We start from the raw sequence: 25,070 nt of genomic DNA on the forward strand, positions 1-25,070 counted from the left end.
TGGGAGATCTTCAACCTGGTAATCTGGTGTGGTGGCAGTTTATTACTGTGAGCCAAGACAGAAGGTTGTAGCTTTGGAGAATATTACCAACCTTCCCTGGAAATACGTGTGTGTGTGTGTGTGTGTGTGTGTGTGTGTGTGTGTGTGTGTGTGTGTGTGTGTGTGTGTGTGTGTGTGTGTGTGTGTGTGTGTGTCTGTGTGTGTCCGTCTGCATGTGTTTATGAGACTTCATTGAAAGTACAGTTGCTGTGGGCAAGTGCGCACCAGAAGATACTGAAACATAGAGAGAGTGATGAGAAAGGGGTCTGAAGATCTAGGCCAAAGAGTGCTTTTTGAGTTCCTCAGTGTGAAGCCTTTTTATGGTGTGAATAATGAAGGCTCATATTCAGGGTGACAGTGTATATTTCCTGCATACCCTAATGACTAAGCTGCAGTTAGTGAATTAATTAGAAACTCAAATTTATGTGCCTTATTTATCCCTTAATCTATTTAGTGCCAGTGGTCTGACTCGAGAGACCATACCCCATGGTGACCACCGGATTTAGGATTTAAGACTTTCGGATTTAAAAATTATTTTATTGTTGGGCAGTAGAAAGGATCCAAGCGCCACAGCTCCTGTCCACCATTTTGTCACTGCAGCAGTGATAAACACAAGCTTTCAAATCCAGTCACTGCTGAAGTATTATTTTCTGATACAAAGAAATCTGATCAATAAAGCATCTAGCCAGGACACTGCATAATGCAGTAAGGCAGACTGTCTTCTGCCTTTACCAACATGCTTGAGTCATCACACTGGCCACACATAGCAATGCCAGAGAATTCACCAGTGTAAAGTGGGAACCCAATAAGGTATCATGAATGCAGTTACTGAACAAAGGATCTAGTTGTCAGAAAAGGCAAGCGAGTGGTCATAGACATAGTCAGTCCAAACCAGAGTGTACAACAGCAAAGATAGCCCTGATATGCTCCGCAGTGTCACGTAGGTGGAGAAGACTGCATAGCATTTCAAAGGACTGTCAAAAGTGCTATGCCCTCAAACAAATGCAGTGATGACGTAACATGCCAGCAAGTTGTAAAAAAAAAAAAAAAAGCAAGGTATATAGTAGTAAAACCGCAAAAAGGACATAAATAAAAAAAAAAACACTGGCTGGAACCACTCCAAATAAAATGAACAAGTACCTTTAATAAATACCCTGGCACCTCTGCTCAAAAACAGCCTTCAGGCAGTGCAAGGTATATAGTACTGTCTGCACACAGTAAAACCCTGTATACAGTGCGATCCTGAAACAATATATTACCAAAGCCATTTTAAACACATAGGGATATATGCTGCAGAAGATGCAAACAAAGTATATATAATGCAACTCTCTGACTTAATAAAGTATAAGCAATGTTTGTTATATGTTCACTGCAGGCATGAGACCTTAGGTTAATGCTATGTCATGTCCAACATTACAGTGCCTCCTTTGGAGGTGCACCTCATGACAGAGTTCACCACAATTTTGCCGATATACAGGAGAAGCAAATAAGATGCTGACCATTAACTGTTTTACCGATGGAAGAACCCTACTCTTCAGGCATCTGACATTGATGGAAGAACCCTACTCTTCAGGCATCTGACAATATGAGCCATCTAGATGCCATTTAGTGAAGGAATTGTATGTTGTAATTTAATGTATGAGAGTGAGACAGGGTGTATAATAAGTTTTGAAATCTGGTATACTGCAGAGCTGGAATGCCCACAGACAGTGGTCTGTAGCTTACCTGGTGATGGTTGTCATAGCAACACAATGTTATCCCTGATTGATACAAGAAAGAGTACATCCAAACAGCAGCAGCAGCTCAGGGTAATATGTACCACATTTACTGTATGTACCCCAAGAGCACCCAATGCATTAACAAGTGGCATCCATAGAATTAATGGACATAATTGGTTAATTAATTAACTATACTAAGGACAGAGAAGCCAGCAGTCCTAGTATGCTAGTATGCTGCCTATGCGTTTATATTACACTGTTGAAAACTCAAACTGTCAACAGCGTAATAATCGACACGAAAATGTTGAAACCCCCGAACATCGAACACACACAAAAAAAAAAACACCCAAACACAACACAAATTGCTCTATGCAGGGGGGCAAGCCCCTCTGCACCCCCCACACCCCCCACTACTTAAATATACCACCGCAGAGATCGCACTGCTTTGCAGTAAATGGAAATCTCCCCTTACGGAGATTTACATTTACACGCACAATGACTTTCGCTTTCGACATTTTGGTGCCGACAATATCAGCTTTGTTATTGTCGGCCTTCGACAGGGTGAAGTAGACCTCTGTTTATAACAGGAATTCTCGTGAGCATTTTTCTCTTTCCTTTGATCAGCACATGTGGGTGCAGCATCATTCAGACAGCTGTAAGGGCACCTGTGTATTGCTGTACACGTACCTCTCCTGAGGAAGGGGTGGGCTGCCTAAAGTATTGCTGTGCTTTGTAGTTACACTGCACTGGGCTCCTTCGGTGCTTGTCTGCTTTTGGAGAGCATCGACTGTTCTGTGTGGTGAGGCTACTGTTGCTGCTGCTGTGCTTTCACTGTATACCTGGGGGAATGCTTATTGCAATAGATGTGCAGTTAGCATAGTGAATTCTGGCTGAGTGAGTCACTGTTGTAGTTCTTACTTCAGACTGCTGGACTTTGGCATTTAGTGTATTTTTGGGTCTTATGTTCACTGAAATTCTTCTAGGTTTGTTTTGACTTGAAATCCTAAATGGCCAGCCAAAACTTGAGTTTGTGACTGAAGGCTTAGATATTTGACTGTATACTTGAATATTTTAAAGCAAAAACATTTCAGAAATAGACAAATAGTGTTTGGTAGTTCCTGAGCAGCTAAAATACATTAGTGCATAACTGATGTAAGAGCACCAGATTGCACTACATGGTGTCCTATTTGGAATACAATGAGACAGGTAAGAACAGAAAATAAATGTATAACTCAGTGCAACACTGATATTCACTTGGAAGGGTTGCATGTGAACCCTGAGGTATGTACACTGTCTGAGAGAAATCTGTAGCTGTGCAGATGGAAGTCCAAAATGCTTGAAGTACTGATTCATTCACTCTAGTATGAGCATGGCATTTATGGAGGCACATATAGATGCTGCAGAGTATGCTGTCCCGGCTGTTTAAATGAGAGAGAAAGAGAGAGAGATTGAGAAAAGAGAGATAGAGATAGAGAGACAGAGAGATGGATAGAGAGAGAGAAGAGAGACAGAGATAGAGAGCGGACTGTGGCTAGTAGAGTGACATTTCTTGTTTGACTGTATCAGGCTATCTTTTTCCTATACCCCCTTAACCTTTGAGAGGACATGTGATGCCTTCCTACCGGGTTTGGCAGAACTCAACTACTGAATGCTTAATTCCAAGAGAAAAATGCTTTGGTGGTAGAGAGGCATCTTGCGTGTGATCACTACTTTGAGAAAGGGAGTATTTGTTGATGTGTGGCATGACAGTGATGTTGGAAGGAAGGCAGATACTTCATTTCATCTTCCATAATCATATTGTTTTACTTTCATTACAGAGGTCAGGTGGCTTGTTTGGTAACCATGTGGACACCTTTGGGATAGAAAGAAATAGTCCTTTGCAGAGTAATCCAACACGTCATCGCCCCTTACAACTTTCTGAAACAAGGGAGGATGAACTGGATTCACCCAGCTACTTGCCACCTGATGTGGATTTCTTCTCTGCTGCAGCCAATCAGAATGTGAATAATGCTAACAACAATGAAGTAACCAGGTAGTGTGAAAAACATGTTATTTTCAAGGCTATTGTATATGAAGTAATGATTATATTAGAATGATAAAATTACTGCATCTTTTGTTGTAGTAAATAAGTTGTAGAAAGTTCGCATCCTCCAACAAGTATGGTAAGTAAGCCATTATAGTTCTAATATTCTGCATCAACCAAAGTTCTTTATGTCAGTCTAAGCACTTATGTAGAATACATGTTAACATCAGCTATTTGGGGTAGAGAATAAATTAATTTTACCAGAGCATAAGTGATAGCTCTGAGAGTGACCTCTGTTGGTCAAGGATGTTGACAATTTAGACAGATTTAAGTTTGTCTTGTCTGTACACTGTAACAGATGGACTGGTCTTTAAAACAGACCCATCTCCACAGCAACAATGACAACTCTGACTAGCTGGAGCTGCTCCTGTCTCATAATGCACTGCTTTTAGCTAGCACTCCTGATCTTGTTGTCGCCACCAAGTGCTACAGTCGTTCTTCATGGACTTTACTAGGTTTCTGCATATTTGTTTTTGACCAGATAAGTCCCCTTTCCTCTTGCAATTTCTCATTGCATTAGTATTCATGTTTAAAGTCAGATCTGATGTTGTCACTGACATTTTTCCTCAACTTGTGGGTCTCGGATCCGACCCTCGGATCTGACTGGGCCTCTTTCCAAGCTGAGAGATCGAAGCTCCTCCCATTCTACCCATAACTTCTCATTTCCCCAATCTACCTCAGATTGAGTTTGCAGAAAATTTGTACTAACAGAAGCAACATTATAGAACAAAGGTGCACAGTATCAATATCCTTAAGTACAAGGTAAAGCAGAAGGGTCAGGAGCTCAACCAGGAACTATGGTTCCAGGAAATTAATCCAACAGGTCTCTCATAGTCATAGATAGGGGGAAGGGGGGAGGGGAGGTTGAGGAAGACTGCAGTGACAACACAGATGAAATGTTATGGTAAGAAACATAACTTCTTTATCTGATGTTGTCACTGACATTCTTCCTTAACCTGTTGGACAGAGTCCCCAGACACAAAAACCTTAGGTTGGCCTCATGGAAGGATATTATGGAGCACTGCTGAGCCAAAGGCAGTTCTATTCCTGGAGGTAATGTCCAACATGTGAGAGTGTTCAATCTCGCCTTTGTTCTTACACATGGGTTCGGAGCCGATCCTCGGCTCCGTGCCGGCCGACTGCAAGCTCTGCATCGAGAAGAAGCTCGAGGACATCTAATACCCACAATCCCCCTCTGCCTTTACCTCAGATCTAGTTTGCCGCTGCTGCAGTACGCATCGCTGGAGACTAGCTCGGGGCTGTTCAGATAAGATATTTTATCTATTCTGTACTGTTTTCAGAAAAGTTCTTTAAAATTAGTTACTTAGTTAAAGAGTAGGTGTGTGAGTGCAGGAATTCTCTATACTTTGAACAAGTTAACTTGTTAACTTTCGAGTAGAGTTTTTCGGGCCTACCCTTCTTGACTTGTGACTAAAATTTTTGTAATCTTGCCTTTTGGCACTTTATTACTGGATTAGACTTGATTGACTTAGTTGACTAGAAACTTGTTAGTCTTGTTTTAGCTTTATCTAACAGACTTTACCCGGATTTGACTTTTTACTGGATTGGACTCTTTACTGGACTTGACTGTGTTCATTGTTAATATGTCTGAAAAGATGAAATCTGGTTTTAAACGTTGTCAGTGTGGCCAAAAATGTCGGTCACAGACAACCACAGTTCCTGTGTCTACTGTCTTGGCCCTCTCCACTTACAAGAGGATTGCTCTATTTGTCACTCTTTTAGTGGGAGGGTCATGACAGATAGGCGCAGGAAACTGATGGATAGAGGATTGCTGAAACCCTCTTTCCAGGAGGCTTTGGATGCTTCAGACCAGGCATCCAAGTCTCAAGGGGTCAAGACGCCGGAGCCAAAGTCATCGGCTCCGAGCTCTTCGAGTGTAGTTAGATCACCGGTTCCACAGACTTCGGGCCGAGTGTTCAGCTATTGGCAGTTTCGAGCCTCGAGTCTTGGAACCGGTGACGGAGCTCCCCACCGACTCTGTTGAGGTCGGCCCGCCTTCGATCCCTTCGACTCGCTCTTCTAGAGCCCTTTCCGACACCAACGTGGACCGTGTGGTGCAGAAGCTTATGGAGCATACGGCCTTGTCCAAACTTATTTCGTCTCCTCTCAGTTGATGTCGAGACTTGAAGGCCTGCCACTATCTCCATCTGTTCCTCCTCCGAGACCTGTTCTGTCTTCGAGCTGGAAGAAGCTGACCTGATGATTGTGGAGCCCTCGGTGCCTGAACCGCCCTTTTCTCGGTCGGTACCGTTACCTCGACTCCATCCGATCCGTACCGGAGTCTCGGCCCGGTCTGTCCTTGGTTCCGGGACCGAGTCGGACCGATGTTTCGTTCCGACTCTCCTCTCGGAGCCTCGGCACGGATCGATTCGGTTCCGCCCTCGGGTCGGTGCCTTCGGTTCCTGTTTCGGGTATTCTGCCCATTTCTTCGGAACCGGGAGATACCTCGACTCGGGACCCGGGGCCTTCGACCTCATGAGGAAGGTGTTGTCTACCCAGACAACCACATCAGCAGGTACAGCTTCTCCTCCCGCAAAGGACCGTTATCCTCCTCTGCACCCACGGCCACGCCCAAGCGCCGGGCACCAGTGTCTCAGCCACCCCTGAGGGTGCCCCTCTTCCTCGGAGGCTTCTTCGGATGCTCCCCACGAAGAAGTTCCTAGGAAAAGACTGTGTAAGAGGAGACACTTGGATTCTCCACAAGAATCCTTAACATCTGATACTGACTTAGATGAGTCAGAAGGGTCCCCTAAGTCACCTTCAGAGGATGTCTCTTTGCTGACATCTTGAGATCCTTAGCAGAGAGGTGACTGGCAAGCCCTCCCCTTCTGAGGATGAGTCAGTTTTGCTGAAGGCATTTGGTGCTCCTTCCTCCTCCTGGGTCACTCCGCCTTTGATGAGTTAATGGAATTAATTGCTCAAGGGCGTGGAGACCCCTGACACAGTGGAACCTGTCCCTAGGAAGCCAAATAAGTACATCACGGCACCACAGGACAAAGCTTACCTTACCAAAGGAGTTCCAGTAGACGCCATGGCGGTGGCAGCAGCCACGAAAAGGAGATGTCGGAGTCTTCCTCATCTGTCCATCCGCCTAACAAAGATTCTAGGACCATGGACAGATATGGGAAGCGCATTTTCAGTTCAGCGGCTTTCTATGCGTCCCTGAACTATTTGACCCATTTTACTCGCTTACAGAGGGATCTAGTCAAAGAGTTGGGAGATACCCTCCAGGGTGCAACAGATGCTGCTGTCTCGAAAAAGTTACAGCGCAGCTCAACACCCTTACGTCTATTGTGAACTCGTCCTTGAGGCTGATATCCTATGCAGCCGAAGGATCGAGTAGGGCAGCGGCTTCAGCGATTGCTCTTCGTAGGCAATCCTGGATGCGCTTATGTTCGTTATGGAAGCCTTCAAGTCTTCCTTTACTAACGCCCCATTTGATGGAGCCACACTTTTGGCCCTAAAGTAAAGGAGACCCTTACCGGTGTGAACAGGAGGGAAAGACTCTGTCTGCTGTCGGAGTCCGTTTTCCACCCTTCCAGACCGCACCCCAAAGGGCAAAGTGGTGGGAAAATGTGGTTCCGAAAACCCCAAAGATCTTTTCCAGACACACAGGGTGATGCCCCTCTAGAGGCAGAGGGGGCAGAGGTGGAAGACGCCGCCCTGGCGGCAGAGGGGTCCAAAACCAAGGTGACAGGGATAACCTCCTGGCAAACCTTTTCAGCACTCCTGAGAGGAGGCCCGACTGTCCTGCTCTGGAGGCAGTCGGGGTCGCTTAGCTTTATACCCTCAGGCCTGGCAAAACCTTTCTTCAGACAATTGGGTAAAAGCGTTGTTACCAGAGGTTACAAAATCCCATTTCTATCCACCCCCATTCCAAAGAAAAACTCCCAGATGTACCACCCCATCTGCGAGAACCAGCAGCTACAGAAATTTCAAAGCTGTTAAGAAAAAGAGTCATCCAACCAGTCCCAGCGGACCAAATAGGATTCGAACTTACTCAAGGTTCTTTTTAGTTCCAAAGAAAACAGGGGACTGGAGGCCAATTCTGGACCTAAGTCATCTCAACACCTTTGTCAAGAAGGAAAAGTTCAATGGTCACGCTTCAATCGATCCTTCCATTCTTACGGAAGGACGACTGGATGTGCTCAATAGATCTGAAGGACGATACTACCACATCAAGATGGCCAGGGCGCCCAGAGATCATTTGCGCCCGGCTGGGAGCCAGTCACTATCAGTTTCGAGCCCTGCCCTTTGGCCTGACCACAGCCCCCAGGGTCTTCACCAAATGCATGGCAGTGGTAGCGCCTCATCTGAGGCCTAGGATTCCAGGTGTTTCCGTATCTGGACGACTGGCTCCTGTCTGCCACCACCAGGCCAACTGATTCAAGCCAGGGATTACTCCCTACAACTTTGTACACACCTTGGCATTTCAGTAAATTTCAAAAATCTTTGCTACAGCCATCACAGCATATCTTATTTATAGGAGCGGAATTGGATACGCCAGTTAATTCTAAAACTTCCGACAGAAAGAATATTAGCACTTCAGTTCAACATTTCCCTTCTGCTGTCGCCCAGAAAATCCCCAGCAAAAATTGTTCTGAAAGTTTTGGGTCTCATGGCAGCTTCTCTCATAGCAATACCACTGGGAAGACTGCACATGAGAGTGCTACAATGGCTTCTATTTGCACAATGGTCATTCCAACATCTTCCACTGACTCACGAAATTCTGATAACGAAAACATGCAAATCACACCTAATGTGGTGGTTACAGACTTGCAACCTATCCGGCGGAAGACCATTTGTGCTACCCACACCGTCAGCGACGATAACCACGGACGCTTCCCTGATAGGGTGGGGGGGCATCTTTCAGGGACAGACAGTCCAAGGCGAATGGACCAATCTAGAGTACAATCTGCACATCAATGTTCTGGAGTTGAGGGCAGTGTTTTTGGCGTTGCAACACTTTGCTCCCCTTCTTCCTCCAGGGACCATTGCAGTTCAGACAGACAACATGTCCGTAGTCTGGTACATAAACAAGCAAGGGGGAACCAGGTCCTACCAACTATGCAGAGAGGCCATGAGAATTTGGCAATGGGCAGAGTCCACGGTCGCTTTCTGATCGCAACGCACATCCCGGGTCATCCAACGTCATAGCCGACAGGCTGAGCAGGGCAATATTATTGCCTCACGAGTGGTCCCTCAAACAGTCAGTTGGAACAGATTTTTCGCAAATGGGGCCAGCCTACCTGCGATCTGTTTGCCTCCAATGAACGCCAAATGCAGGAGCTACTTTGCCCTATTACCCCTCCAGGGAAGTCCCAAGGGACGCTGGTGCACGATTGGCCCCGGGTCTCCTTTATGCCTTTCCTCCATTTCCTGATTGCAAAGTTTCTGCAGAAAGCAAACAACCTTCAGAGGACTATAATTCTCATTGCTCCGCTCTGGCCTCGTCAAATTTGGTTCCTTTCTCTTGCAGCACTGCTCGGGGACCTTGGATGCTGGACCCAGAGCCAGATCTACTGACTCACTCGTCAGGAGTTCCTCACCCATCCCTGAATCTCTCCATCTGGCAGCTTGGCTGCTCCGCTTCCTTAGCCAGGTCAATTCTACCCCTTTATCGCGGTTCAGGATATATTGGTAGCTTCTCATAAAGTTTCTACCATAAAGACTTATACTAGTAAATGGAAACGTTTTGTCTTTGGGCGAGTCACATCAGTTGGACCCTGTTACAGCTTGAATAAGGTCTTAGAATTTCTAACGAATTATTTCAGGAAGGAGCTTCTGCTACCTTGAGAGTACAGTTAGCTGCCATTTCTAGCTATCATATAGAAGAATGTGGTGCGCCTATTATGGCTCACAGACTCTGTAAAGCCTTTTAAAAGGTTCTTTTCATATCAGACCACCAGTCAGAAGCCCGACATCACCGTGGAATTTAAATTTACTGCTCTCTAAATTGATGCTACCACCCTTTGAACCAGCTTCAAGTTGCACTTTGAAATTTTTGTCATGGAAAACATTATTCCTAGTGGCTATTACATCGGCTAGACGGTGTCTGAGCTGCAGGCTCTTTCGGTCAAACATCCCTATTTAATTTTTCATTCGGACAGAGTATCCCTACGCACTAATCCATCCTTTCTTCCCAAAGTTTGTTCTACTGGTAATATTAACCAGTCCATTGAATTACCCACCTTCTTTAAAGACCACTCTAATAAATTAGAGTATATGTTGCACAAACTGGACGTCCATAGACAACTCAGATTTTATTTGGATAGAACAAAAGATCACAGGAAATCTGATCAGCTATTTATAGCTTTTGCTGACAGCAGAAAGGGTCTTGCAGTTACAAACGAACACTTTCTAAGTGGCTAACTGATTGTATCATTTATGTTTATGAAAATTCTGATCAAACATTATCAGCAAAACCCAGAGGACATTCTACCAGATCAATTTCTACATCTTTGGCTCATGCAGCCTGCCTACCTTTAGACATCATTTGCGGCTGCTACTTGGGCTAAACCACATACATTTATTTCTCATTACAAAGTGGACAGGGTTTCTAGGGATAGGGCAACCTTTGGTTCCACTGTGCTCAAGAACGTTCTCCCTTGAGTTCCTCAGGATCATGGAGCTAGACGCTACCCATGTGTAAGAACAAAGGCGAGATTGAACACTCTCACATAAAGAAGTTATGTCCTTACCATAACGTTCCATGTGGAGTGTTCATCTCGCCTTGGTTATTACACTCCCACCCTTCCCACCCTTAGGAAGAACGTTCGATTTGGTGCCTGGTCTGGAATATTCTCCTTCTGCTGTTGCAGTGTTGGTATTACTATCATACCTTTGGTATGTTGTATATAGGTAATTATGTATATACTTTGGCATGTATGCGTGATTGTTGCCTGGTTTGCTTGCAAACTAGATCTGAGGTAAAGGCAGAGGGGGATTGTGGGTATTAGATGTCCTCGAGCTTCTTCTCGGTGCAGAGCTTGCAGTCGGCCGGCACGGAGCCGAGGATCGGCTCCGAACCCATGTGTAATAACCAAGGCGAGATGAACACTCCACATGGAACGTTATGGTAAGGACATAACTTCTTTTTATAGTATGTAACAAAGGTATGAGAATTTGACCAAGTTGCAGCTGCACAAATGTCATCAGGAGACACACTAGACCAAAAGGCCTGAGAGGTTGCCATAGACCTTGTAATGTGCCTTGATTTTGCCTGGTAATGGTCTGTTCTCAGAAGAGTACACAAAAGATATACAATCTCTCAACAATTTGACAAGGGTAGTTTTAGTGACAGCTAGCCTTTTCTTCATCTGAAAAAGATGCAAACAATTGTTCTGATTTTATACAAGACTTAGTTCTGTCCAAATAAAAACATAATTACCTATGAACGTCCAGAAGATGGAGCATATACTCTTTTGTTTTGAGAGTTGGGGAAGAAAACAGAAAAAGTGACAGATTGATTTATATTATTTTCCATACCACTTTAGGTAAAACAGATGGATTAGTACATAGGCTAACACTATCTTTGAGGAAGATTAGATAAGGGGGGTTGGAGGAAAGGACTTGTAATTCAGAAACCCTTCTTGCTTAGGTGATAGCCACAAGAAAAAGTGCCTTCCAGGAGAGAAACTTCAAATCCACCTTAGCCACTTCTCAGCACCTTAGGAGTTTCCTTCCTTGGTGTTGATGCTGTCAGGGCAGGTGGAGGTATCAGTACCTGACCCCACTAAGCCTGAAAGGATCGGTGCTGAGTGCCCACCACTTTTGAGGAAGTTGTTGGTATTGATGATCTTGGCTTTCAGTTCATCTGTGCTGAAATCCACTTCAGAGCCATTGGTGCCTGTGGTTTCTCCGCTTCATCATTGGTATTGATTTGGTAGATGCCAATGGCTTTGGCCCCAGGCACTTCAGAGAAATTTTTGGCACACAGGAGTTTAGCTCTTTTAGCAAGAACAAGTACCTGTTCTACAGGTTCTGCTTTCAAACACCACCGAAGTAGAGCCCTTAGGCTTCTCTTTTATTTGACCCACCCAGGTCAGACGATCTTAGAGGCATAGGAGACATCCCAGGTCTGAGTTACCTTCTCCACAGGAGAGCTCAGATGAATACTCCTGAGCCCACCTACAAATAAGGCTGTGCAAGAAGAAGTACATAGTTTCCCCACCAGAGTCCCCCTCCCCAGACATGAATCTTGGGAAAAGAGAGGCTTCACCCCAATCTTCTCCAGAGGACACCAAGTTTGGTGAAATTCTTTAAGTGGTAAAGATCACAAATCATAAACCCCACCTCCCCTGAGGAAGAGATCCTTCAAGAAGTGTACAGGTCCTTTTACCTAGCAGTCTGGGTGGTCCTCTTGCCAGACAAGTTTATTGGCATGGTGTGTCCCAAGGTTTGTAGGAAGCCAGATTTTATGGAGCAAATTCTGCTGAAGTCCGACAGAGTGTTGTGGACACCTAAAGGTAGGCCCCACTGGAATAAGAGACTCCTTGCCAACTCCATTTTGGTGTCAACAGCTATCAAATACAAGGCCCCAGAGGAATCTCAGGCTATCCATTCCCAAAACAAGGATTCCCAGATTAAGGATAGATTGGAAAAAAGTATTTATGCTGTGATGGCCCCTCTTTACCCGGGCCAGTAATCAAGGAGCCTCAATCCTCACCACTGACACCAGTGAGGGCCAGTCACTGAGAACAGGAATAGATTTACACAGTATTTCCAATGCAACTCTCTGCATCAAACACCGTTTCTCCCAAGAGTACACAGGGAACATGCTCCACTGGGACTGGACTCTCTGTCTCTCCAGATCCCGAACAAGACCGAACTTGGAGCACTGTGTCCCAGTTCCAAGTATCTGACACGCACACACACACACACACACACACACACACACACACACACACACATACACACGCACACACACACACACACACACACACACACACACACACACACACACACACACATACATACACACGCGCGCACACACACCCCTGGGAAAGGCTGACACAGATCCACTGTGTCCCCTCTCTCTAGACTACAAGGTAGTTTGCTGCCATCAGCCAGATACTCTAAAGCTTTACAAAGGGTAACCGATTATGCTGTTTCAAATTAATACTAATATAAATGGTAGAGTATGACTGAACAAATAATGGTTTTCTGAGTGGCCACAGTATCACTAAAATAAGCACAAGTACTCTCAAGATGTTAAATGTATTCTCTAAAAGGCCAGCCACAATGAATAGGTATAATAATATTTAGTAATTGATAATAAAATAGAGAACAGGAGAACACTTAATATTTAGTTACAATAAACATCAGAGTTTTCACTCACAGAAAATGTAAAAATAACACTATTGGATAGAATATCACAGATACAGAAAAAAGAAAATAATAATCTCACTGTATTATTCCTAACTGAACTAAAGAGAAGCTGTCCCTAGTTCACTGACTCATTATCGCAAGGCAGGATGTACTGCTGAGATGTTCAGTTCCACAAGGCAAGATGAGATACTACACACTGAGTGAACTGTACAACTAACAACTATTGAACTGTGATAACTGATGTCGATATTTTATAACAGGTTCCAAAGAAAATCAAAAACAAACATACTACTGCCAGAGTACCATCCTTCACTTGGTTATAAAATGACATCACATCTAGCCACCTGACTCTGGCACAATACACATTCAGAACTCCATTAATATTCTGTTGCAGCATTTTTAACATAAGCAACTTTTACAAATACATTTTTAATACAAGCATCTGTACAAATCAATGTGACAGTCATATGACATAAGATTATTTACAAAACTTCAGCGAGCCATGCTGGCATATGCCACACATGCAGTGTTCCACTTCTGGTACAGCTGGCAATACATCACAATGTCACATATGCATCAAGCACTTTTTCTATCATGGTGATGAACTATATGGTGCAAATGGTGAGGTGTCAGGGAGACATAACGGATAAAACCCTGCAAACTGTGAAATATTTACCCACTGGGGACTTTTGAAAACAGACGGAGACCCTGGTGGCCATGATTAATTCCGTTACTTTGCTGTGCATGTGATTTTTACACACTGCAGCAGATGGAGCAGCTACATCTGTGGGGCTTAGGCCTCACTGGTTTTACAGAACACTTAAAGGCAGCTGTTTCTTTTGACAGAACTATGCTTTTGTTTGGGCAGAAAATTAAGGAAAAGCTGCTGCAATGTGACCTGGATGACAGAATGCTCACAGCTATTTTGGTTAAATTCTTGGCTCCTCAGAGGTCATCTCAAAAAAAAACAGAAGGGAACTAAGAACATATTGTTTCAGAAGTCCCAACAGCCTCAGCAGCAGCACTTTGTCAGAGGTTTGTGATGTAGAGGGAACTTCTGTGGTAACTGTCACTAAACTGGCAGAGGTGGACAACATCAACAAGAGTTCCATGGTCCCTGTCCAGGGTTCAGGCGGTATGAGCCCTGAATGGTTGCCAAACTGTCCTGCTGTGTATGTAGTTGGGGGATAACTTTCTCTGCACGTGCATGAGTGGCTGACCATCAGTCAAGACCGTTGGATCAGGAATTGCCCAGACAGCTGCCCTCCCATTCTCCTTTAATGCCACCTAATCAGTGGAGGACAGCTCAGCAGGAATGGAAAAACTTCTTTTAAAAAGGGCCTTGTGGGAGGACCCACTGAATAGAATCTAGATGTTACTCAAGATTCTTCTTCGGCCCTCAAAAAATAAACTCACAACCTGAGACCAGTTCTGGACCTCACTCATCCTAATACATGAAAATGAAGCCTTTCCAGATGGTGTTGGTGCAAGCTGTCCTGTCATCTTTGCAGACAGCAGACTGGATTTGCTCTTTGGATCACCAGAAAGTGTATCTACATATCAAGATAGCCAGACCATCCAGGAGATTCCTCTGCTTTCAAGTGGGAGCCAGTCATTCCCAGTTCAGGGCCTTGCCTTTTGGTCTCACCACAGCCCTTTTCTGGGTGTTCACCAAGTGCATGGCTCCAGTCACTACCCACATGTAACTCCTAGGGATAAAAATCCTTCCCTACATATACATCTGCCTCATTACGGCACCTTCAATGGGGAAACTCATTATAACAAGGCAATACTTACTCTAGATCTGCCTATCCTTGGGAATCACAGTCAGTCTTTCAAAATCTGGACTGGAACCATCCCAGTTTGTAATGTTTATTGGCTGCCAGTTGAACACAGCATGAGAACTGGCCATATTAACCACCCCCCACCCCCGCCCTCAGACAGGCTACTCACAATAGTTCAAGTTGCACTTGACCTGTTCCACCATCCAAAAATAGATGTATCATCAGTTCTTAAAGTTCTAGGCCTTATCAGGGCCACCATCCAAATGGTACAGTATGACAAATTGCACAAGAAAGTTCTGGAAACACTAAATGTTCAGTGGCGACAGGCAACGCAACTCATGACGAACCCCATAAAACTGTAAAAAATTTGCTTGAAACATCCCAGAAAACTTTAGCTCAGGAAGACTCTTTGTTCAGCCTATTCCAGCAGCCACTATTAACCATGGATGTGTCTTCCCTGGAGTGTGGTAGCATTGTTTGAACAGGATGGTCCAAGAGGCATGCACCACAGACAAGGCCAAATTGCAGGACAGTGGCCTGAAGATGAGGGCAGTCCTTTATTTATTTATTTGCTTTTTGTTTACCAAGAATGTCCATTGGGCATAATACAACCCATTTTCATTGGATGCCTAGGGAGTAAAGTTCCATGGTACAGAAAATTAACAGTTAAAAATTACAGTGCTCAAATTATACAGAAATTAAAAAAAGTAATTACAAGAATAAGTGTGTACAAATTGTTGAGAGAACCATGACGGAAATATACAGTCTTAAATAATCAGCAAAGCAATAAGTATCTACATACAATAGATTATAGGATTTGTAAGCTGTCTCTGCAGTATTACTGTCTTACCAAAAACACTGATGACAAGAAAACTGGGAGTCACAGAATTTTCTAGGGGGTATTGGTACAAGTACACTTCCAGCATGAGGAGAAGTGATTATGAAGGGAAGTTTTGAAATGGGAGGGATTTTGAATAGTTCTAATGGGTATAGGTAAAGCATTCCAGCACTTAGCTGTTGAGAATGAGTAAAGAAGCTGGTCAGGTGGGAGATTAAGTTTGTGAACCTGTAAGAGCTTCTGATCCCCTGATCTAAGTGGCCTGTTTGGGTCACATTAAAGGTGGGAAAAGTTTTGAAATGATTTATTGTGGTCTCATTTTTTATATCACAAAAACCTGGCATTTTATCATGGGTGTGTACACTTTTTATAACCACTGTATATAGTTTATGTCTGTATAGTTTAACTAGTTTTGAGTGTGTTTTTTTTATTGTGTTAAGAATGTGTTGTTTGAATGATAGTTTATCATCTATAGTGATGCCCAGAAGTTTAGCTGTTTTCACAACTTCAATTTTCATATTATATAGGGAGTAGGTTTTGAACTCTTGTGGGGGTGGTTTAGAAGAGAGTATTAGTAGTTTGGATTTTTGCGATTAAGTAATAATTGAGCTTTGTTTAGCCATGTTTCTGTTTGAGAAGGTGTTTTGTGTTATTTTGAGGAGATCTGAGAAGTTGCTGGCCGAGGATATAACGGTAAAATCGTCGGCATACTGAATGAGGGAACTATGTAGGGAGAGGGAAGACAGTATGGAGATTATTTATAAATACATTAAAAAAGTAACGGTCCAAGAATGGATTCTTGGGGGATGCCTACTTTATTAACCAGATAACCAGATTGATTGTTTTGCCATCTGACAGATTGTTGTCTATCTTTCAGGTAGCTAGTAAACCAGGTAATGGTATGTTCAGTACATTGTAATGTTTCTGATTGTTGAATTAGTCTTATATGTGATACAGTGTCAAAAGCTTTGGATAGATCTGACATGCAAAACAGTTTGATTTTAAAAATAAGAGAGAAAGGATACTGTATGCCTTGAATGTCCACAGACAACTCACGCATTATTTTGACAGAACTAAATTTTCAGATATTCAGATCAGTTGTTCATTTTCTGTGAAGGCAAGAAGAAAGGACAACCTGTGTCAAAAAACTATTTCCAAATGGTTGTCAAAGGCTGTTACCTTTTTTTATACTCACTATAACAAATCTGTTCTAAGCAGAGTCAAGGCCCACTCTACCAGGGCCTTGTCTTCATCTTTGGCTTTTGCGAAAGGTTAGATTCTACAAGTACTCTAGAAGCTGCTACTTTGTACATAGTTTTACAAGGCAATATAAGCTAGATTCCTCATTTAGGTCCAGATCAAGCTTTTGCTAGGACCATTCTCCAGGGGCTCCTGGACTGTCCCCTTTCCTCCTCCCAGATGTTGTTAGGTAAGGTAATCTACCCATATAGCTAAGGCTACTTCAGCATCAGTATGGTGACCATAATACAGTTGTGTAAGTAGCTTGCCGTAACAGTAAACATTTGAATGGTCACTGCTGCAGTAGCCACTCCCTTCCCTCCATCTCCCTTGTTTTTTAGTGCGTGTTTTTATGCAAGGGTGTGGACGTTTATTTTTTTTGTTGTTCCTAGCATTGTCCTTTCAGGGCTCAGTCTCCCTCTGTCTGCTGCATCTTTAAAGAGATGTTTTTAAAATGTTTTGTGTAGTTTACACAATGTTTTTGCACCTGAACAAAATTCAAGTATGCCTTTGACGGGGTAGATGTACATAGCTATGGCCTGATATGATGCTTGTTATGAAACATAATGTGGGTTTGATTAAATATGACTAAATGAGGAAAACACTTGAACTATACCACAAATATTCCTGCTAGGTATTATCTGTAAACCTAATATATGACTGTACCAGCCTAGTCTCCTCGACATTCAAGACTCAGGCATCTCAGCACCTAAAACTTAAATAGGCCAGTAAACAGGGCAGATAAATATAGGACAGATAAATCATCCAAGTGTCAGTCCATTCTAAACTGGATTTTTATATCCAGTCCCTTGCTAGCATCCAAAATAGGCTGTATGCCAGACAGCCTTAGTGACCATCAGCCTACCTTCCTTCTTAGAAGAACTCACCAAATTAACCAGACAACCTTTAGAGTAGTCAGAAACAAGAAGAACTTTAAACCAGACAGCTTTATATATGCCCTAAAATGCTGCATTTGGAAACCACTAACACAACTATCTCTATCTGGATCAAGGGGTACCAGTGGTAAACCTTATTTTTCTAATGGGCCTTGGACAGTGACGACAAACAGAACTGATATACTGCTTCGTGTACCCTTACTTATTCTAGTAATATTAGGGACATTGAAAAAATCATGAGAAAGAATTGGCGTGTCTTGACCTCGGATTCTGAAGTCAGTCATGTAGTGGGGTGTAAACCTCGGTTTGTTTATAACAATAAAAAGAATTTAAAGAGAATGTTATGCTATCCCAAAATAAATAGTGATTTTACACAAGCAGGGATAGCATATGGCACCCATCTTTGTTTGAAATGCAATTGGGTGCCAGTTTACCGATAGTACTGGGAGTTTTGTACACCCAGATATGGGGAAACAATTGGTGTTTAAAATAGTAGCCAGTTGTAATACTTGTTGCCTAGTATATATAGCTATTTGTCAACAATCTTTTACTCTGAAAAGGCTATTTGCCGAGGCGCTAGAGAGAACGATATTTATTATTGGCTGTGTATTTCTGTTACTGTGAAATTGGTTTTCCAGTGGATTAAATTCTTTATGGTTGCTGTGGAGTCTTCCTTTCGTGTGGTATAAGAAGTTTTCATCAGTACTTGCTGTGGTATTTATTTATTATTTGTCAACAATGTTGCTCTTTCTATATAGGGAAGACTGATAGAAGGTTACGCGATCGTATTAGAGAGCATCTCTATTGTATTAATAATTCTGTTTTTACCATTGCCCTGGCCAAACATGTGGCAGTTAGTGGTAATACACATTAATTTAAGTTTATGGCTATAGAGATTATCTTTGAAGATGGTCAGGGGGGTGCCATTAGAAATAAAGTCGAGTCTCATGAACTCAACTGGATTATTAGGATGTGAGCACATAAAGGCAGAGGGCTCAATGACAGAGTATGTATAAAACCTATACTTAAAAATAGGCCACTACCTAAATGAATAGCACTTAGACGTATGATTGTATGTATTTGCCGTCATCCGTATGGATCATGCCCTGTATTTTATGCTAAGAATTCTTAAAAGTTTTTATATATAAAGTTCATATATATATATATATATATATATATATATATACATATATATATATATATATATATATCTATATATATATATATATATATATATATATATATATATATATATATATATATATATGTTTTTTATGTATATGTGATGTTTAACATGTACTCATTTTTGCCTTTCTGTAATGACTTTTAGGTTCATAGGTTCCATACTAGGCTATCTGCCCTAGGGCATTTATAAGCCTAGCCAGAGTGTGTTTGGCTTTCGCCACCCATTTTAAATGAATTTTGCTATGCCCTTTTTCGAGGTTAGTATACTGTGCCTCTGTCTAACAGTGACACAGAAGTGATACCCGGGGTAAACCTACTATCTCCCATCCACTCATCAAGATTCCTCTTGAAGAGAGTCAATGAAGACTCTGCCTAACCTGGACTGGGATTTTATTCCAGAGTGAAGGGAGCCTCTGGGTTATGAATCTGTCCCTCCAGCATGTCGTATTTATTTCAGTGCTGAGGTTCAAGTCTCTCAAGCGCGTAGCTCAATGGGATTTGGATTTTCTGAGGTGCAGCATGTCCATTAATTCCGGGTTGGACATGGATTTATACGTCGGGCACAGATCGCCTCTAAGCAGGGGGTATGCCACTGAGTAGATTGGAGTTTCTTTAACCGGACAGCATGTGGCATCTGTTTGAGCCCTTTGATCCTCTCGGTGAGGTACTTTTGGGGTCTTTCCAGTTGCTGCAGGTGTCTGGTAAGGTACATCCCAAAAGGGGCATTGTACTCAATTATGGGCCTGATGAGGGATGAGTAAAGAGGCACGATGACCTCCCCTGATCTAGATGTGAATCCCTTCATGATTAGGTGGGCTATATAAAATGTTTTTCTAACCACTTTGGCCACGTGGTTGTCAAATGAGAGATTGCTATCAACTTGGGTCCCCAGGTCTCTAATTACTTCTTCCGTACTTAATGGATTACCACCTATGTGGTAATTTGTGGGCACTTTGTTTTTGCCAAAGAGGATGACTATACACTTTTTGGTGTTTAGCTTGAGGCCATGGCTCTGGCACCAGTTGTCTGTTTCTATGAAGCCCTTTTGTAGGATGCTTGTGTCGGCTGGAGAGTCTATTATGGCGCACAGTTTGCAGTCATCTGCGAACTTGGTCAGCCACAGTCCTTCCGTGTTAGCCTGTACCTCCGAGAAATATATACCGAACAAGAGAAGTCCCAGGACTGAGCCTTGTGGGATGCCACTTGTAACTGGTTTGAAGTCTGACATGGCTCCAGCAATTCTAACCATGTGGGTTCTGTCCTTGAGCCAGTTTGCAACCCATCTAGTGACATAGGGGTTTATATTTAAGCTGGTGAGCTTATCTATAATGCCCGAGTGAGGTATTGTATCAAAGGCTTTTGCAAGGTCCAGGTAAGCTGTGTGGACCACCTTCCCCTCGTCAATGGCCTTGGTGACTGTTTCAAAGAAATCGACCAGGTTTAAGAGGCAGGATCTGCCCTTAACAAAGCCGAACTGGGTAGGATCCAGTGTCTGTAGGTCCCCAATATCTTTATTTATGAGGTCCATGATGATCCTTTCCATAGCTTTGCAGACCAAGCTAGTCAAGCTTATGGGGCTATAGTTTCCAGGATCCGTTGAGACACCACCTTTGTGGAGAGGGACCACTGTTGCTATACGCCACTCTTTGGGTACATATCCTGTAGTAAGGCTGAGATTGAACAGTAGTTTTATGTTTGGGTTTAGTTCTTCTTGGAGTTCATGTAGGACGCAGCCCAGGACACCGTCTGGTCCCATTGATGCTGTGTTTTTTGCTTTGGAGTGGGCGGCTCTTACCTGAGCATCTGAGATGTCGGGGGGGCAGCACTCTGCTGGGATAGATATTTGCCCTTTTGGTGGGGAAGGGGGGGGGGAGTTTGCGCTGAACCTGTCAGCTAGGATGTTGGCAATGTCTGTGGGTTCGGTGTATTTTTTGTCATTTTGGAGTAATTCTGAGCATATCTGGGAATTCCCACCCAGGTTCCTAACATAACTAAAGAAAGCCTTGTGATTATCCTTAGTGTCCTGTGCAATTTTTCTCTCGAAGCTGGCCTTAGACGATTTTATGAGTGCCCGTAGTTTTTTGCTAATACTGATCAGAGATGCCTTCCCTTTTTGGGATTTTGCTCTATCATGTAGTGGCTTCCTCCTTCTATTGTATAGTTTGTTTATGGCTGGGGTCCACCAGACAGGACGCCTAACTTTGGAAGATTGGGTCTTGGTTTTATTTGGGATTGCATGATCCATGCATTCCTGAAGGTGTTCATAGAATGCATTTATAAAGGATTCTGCGGTCTGGGCCGTATTTTCCACAGGCCCGGGGGCTTTGAAGGATTCCACCTCAGTTTTGAGGAGTGTGAAATTTGCTTTAGAGAAGTTTTTCACTGTGGTTTTCTGGGCAGGGGCTGGGGTCGGAATGTGAATATCTAGTGAGATTAGTTTATGGTCTGATCTTACCAGTGAGGGATACACTTCTGGTCTGGAGCATAGAGTCCCCATGTTAGTGATGATCAGGTTCAGTATGTTTTCCCCTCTTGTTGCAGTGGTAACAAGTTGTTCCATATCATTTGAGTTTATAAATTCTAGGAACCTTTGGGCTAGGGTGTTGGAGCTAGAGTAATGCTCCCAGTCTGTGTTAGAGTAGTTGAAGTTGCCCAATATAATGGTGTTTGGAGAGACCTTCATATTTTCCAGTGTTCTCAGGAAGGCCGAGTGGGGTTCCTGGGTTTGGGAGGGTGGTCTGTAGCAGGCTATAAACTGGAAGGCAGTTTTACCCACTGTTAGTTGCACATGGATAGTCTATGATGCTTCGTGCTGTGCCACCAACCTGGAGGTGTGGGTATCTTTGACGAATATTGATACTCCCCCTCCTTTTGTGGTTTAGTCCAAGTTTTGGGGCCGAAAAACATGGTATGAGGTATAACCTGGTAGTGCTAGGGTGCTCTTGGGAGCCTTGAACCAGGTTTCTGTTACTGCACAGATATCGATGTTCTCCATGCTAAGGAGAGTTTTGAGTGCGTGCATCTTGAGGTTTAGACTTCTGGCGTTGAGTAGCATTACTCTTAGTTTCTTATCCCTTGTGATACCTATGAAGGTGGGTTTGTCTTTTGAGCCTTGCCAAAAAAAGGCACTATGGGGGTGGCAAGAGCCTTTGCCAATATCCGAAAGCCCAGGGGTGACAGGTGAAAGCCGTCCCTAGCGAAGCATCGTGGCTTGTCGAGCATGTCATCCCAGGCAGACAGGCATTGGATCCCCTTTGAATGACACCAATACTTAAGCCAATTGTTGAAATTGATCATCTTGTCTTCATATTGTGGCATCATTCTTGGTGAGGGTAAGATGCTACTCAAGGTCAGGGTCATACCGGCCTGGGCTACATGCTCAGAGAGCTCCTCTATGTCTCTTTTCATGTAGTCCAGGGAGGTACGTCTCAGGTCATTCACACCAGCATGGACAATGACTGAGTCATATTTTACTTGCCTTGGAGTGACCTGCGTGCTTGTGTTATGTGGCGGATCCTAGCGCCCGACAGGCAGCTCACAGTGACCTTCTCCTTGTTCAGCCTGGTGAGCGGGACGTCAATGTGCCTGACAATAGAGTCACCTATTACAAGTGTATCAGGTGTGTTGTTTAGCCTTAAGGGCTGTGACTGTTCGGCACACTGGCTTTGTGAGCTATGTGTTGCACGTGTTTTGTTTTGGGGTAGCGGTTGCTTAGGTGTCTGCTTTCGAGGTCTCTGCTGCTTAGGCAGATTTTTATTTAGACCTCCGAGTATGTTTTTGTGTGTTTATGTGTTTGGTTTGCTGTCGTGGTAGGTCTATGTGAGACTGGAATTGTAGTGAGTGTGGTTTCCTTCTCCTCCTGACTGGTTACGCCAGTACTGAGTTGAGAGAGCTTAGCCTCCAGTTTGGCTATATGGTTGCATCTCTCACATGTGTTGGAATTTGTTGGGAGGAGGAGAGGGTTGTCTGTGTACATGAGGCAGTTGTAACATTGCCTCAAGATTCCCAGATTCACCAGCTGGACCAGAGAGGAGATTGACAACTGACCTTTGGACATGCTAGAATAGTATTGGGAATTCCTTTATAATTGAAAAAAGGGCCAATGGGGAACAAAGTACTCAAGGGGAGTTTGTGAGGGTGTAGTGCTTTTAATTTTGTAGTGCTGACTTATATAATTGCTTTAGTGAGCAAGTGCCAGGCTTTAGAGTCTGAATAGGGTGTTTATTATGAGATGTAGATCAGTTCTAAGGGAAAAAGTGAAGAGCAGACTTTGTGGAGCCGAGAATGGTTTAAACCCAATTAATATGCGCAAAATCGCACAAAGCCACGCTAAAGCAGGTTTTATACAGGGGGACTTGAAAGAGCTAGAAATTGGCCCAAAACGGCCAATAGACTACCAGATTCTTGTGCTGGGAACACTCCTCCAGGGATAGATAGGCTGCTCCAAGCTCCCCACTGCCACTGGTGAACTAAGAAGCCTCCCTTTATCCAAGAAAGGAAATGGGCAACACAGGAACTTTCCAAAAGTCCAGAATACAGCAAAGCCTGTATTTGGACTACTCTAGGTCAGGAAAGATGGGAAACAAGGATAATTTTTTTTTGCAACAAACAGCAGGAAAATGCAATAAATATGTAACACAGGCTAGTGCACTTGAGTGTGTAGCCTCAACAGGTAAAAGCAACAAACAGGACAAACTTTAAAAGTGCAGGTGCAAAAACAACTTTAAACAGTTTAAAACAGTTCAAGAAGCAGAAATATTTGCAGTTTAGCTAGATCGGACAGTCGCCCAGGTAGTAGCAGTAGCAGGAAAACAAACACTTTTATCAGGTTAGCAGTCGCTCTTTTAGCCTCTCTGCTGCTAGCACCAATCTGCAGGACCACAAGGAGCTTGGCTGAGTAGTAACAAGCGCAAAAACCGCGCCAAAGTGGGTTTTATACAGGGGGACTTGAAAGAGCTAAAAATTGGCCCAAAACGGCCAATAGACTACCAGATTCTTGTGCTGGGAACACTCCTCCAGGGATAGATAGGCTGCTCCAAGCTGTGTACTTTTATGCAGTGTATTTGAGTATTAGCTAGGGTGGTATTTCTTTTAGTAAAGATTTATTCTTAATTGTATAATTACTTTATGGGTTTTATTGGTTGATTGTCTTTTTAAATAGGTGCAGTACTTTTAGAAGTTTGTCTGATGAAGCAGTCTTTGTGAACTGCGAAAGCGCTAACAATAAACGTTTTTCTGTCTGTCGTTATATGGATTGAATTTTATGCCTTTTTCCAGCCGTGGTTTGGTTCAACTATTTGTTTTTTATTTTTTAACAGTTTCTACTACGTTTCTGCAGTGGGGCAAGCCCCCTTGCACCCCCCCATGTGGGGGGGGGGCTCTGCCCCTCACACCCCTCCGTAAATTAAATATACCAACTCCAGGATCGCACTAGAGTGGAAAAAATGTAATTTCCTAACTTCACAGTGCTGAGGTTAGGAAATTAACCTTTTCCCACTGTAGTGCATTCTTGAAGTTGGTATATTTAAATTACGGGGGGGGGCAGAGCCCCCCCACGGGTCTATGTTAAATGTTCGAACATCCAAAATGTCGAACATTACATGGTCGAGACAAAAATGTTTGACATTTGGATGTTCGAACATAAAAAAAAAAAAAACCACTTTAACAGTGCTGCGCCCCCCACACCCCCCTACTTAAATATACCAACTCCGAGACCTCATTTCAGTGCAGAAAAGGGAAATTCTCCCTATCTGCACTGTACAGTTCCATTGAAAGTCTATCTTCGAGCACTCAAAATTTTGAACGTTTGGTCTCGACCATGTAACGTTCGAAATTTTGAGCTTTCGAAGATTTGACAGGTACCCCCCACACATGGGGGGGCACGGGGGGGCTTTCCCCCCTGCAGAAACGTAGTAAAAAGTATGTTTGTTAGTTAGG

At 43.4% G+C, this 25,070-nt stretch overlaps 1 protein-coding gene across 3 annotated transcripts in view; it reads left to right on the top strand.

Moving 5' to 3' along the window:
* CACNA1S (calcium voltage-gated channel subunit alpha1 S) overlaps window positions 1–25,070 on the top strand; it is a 3,469,037-nt gene that overhangs the window by 2,988,154 nt on the left and 455,813 nt on the right. For all 3 annotated transcript variants that reach the window (XM_044076603.1, XM_044076604.1, XM_044076605.1), the window contains one exon: window positions 3,575–3,789. In XM_044076603.1, coding sequence (XP_043932538.1) covers window positions 3,575–3,789 — 215 coding nt within the window. The remainder of the gene's footprint in view (window positions 1–3,574; window positions 3,790–25,070) is intronic.

The sequence above is a fragment of the Protopterus annectens genome, chromosome 7.part0 (assembly GCF_019279795.1).
Source record: "Protopterus annectens isolate FY-2018-M chromosome 7.part0, PAN1.0, whole genome shotgun sequence".
NCBI classification, from domain to species: Eukaryota; Metazoa; Chordata; order Ceratodontiformes; family Protopteridae; genus Protopterus; species Protopterus annectens.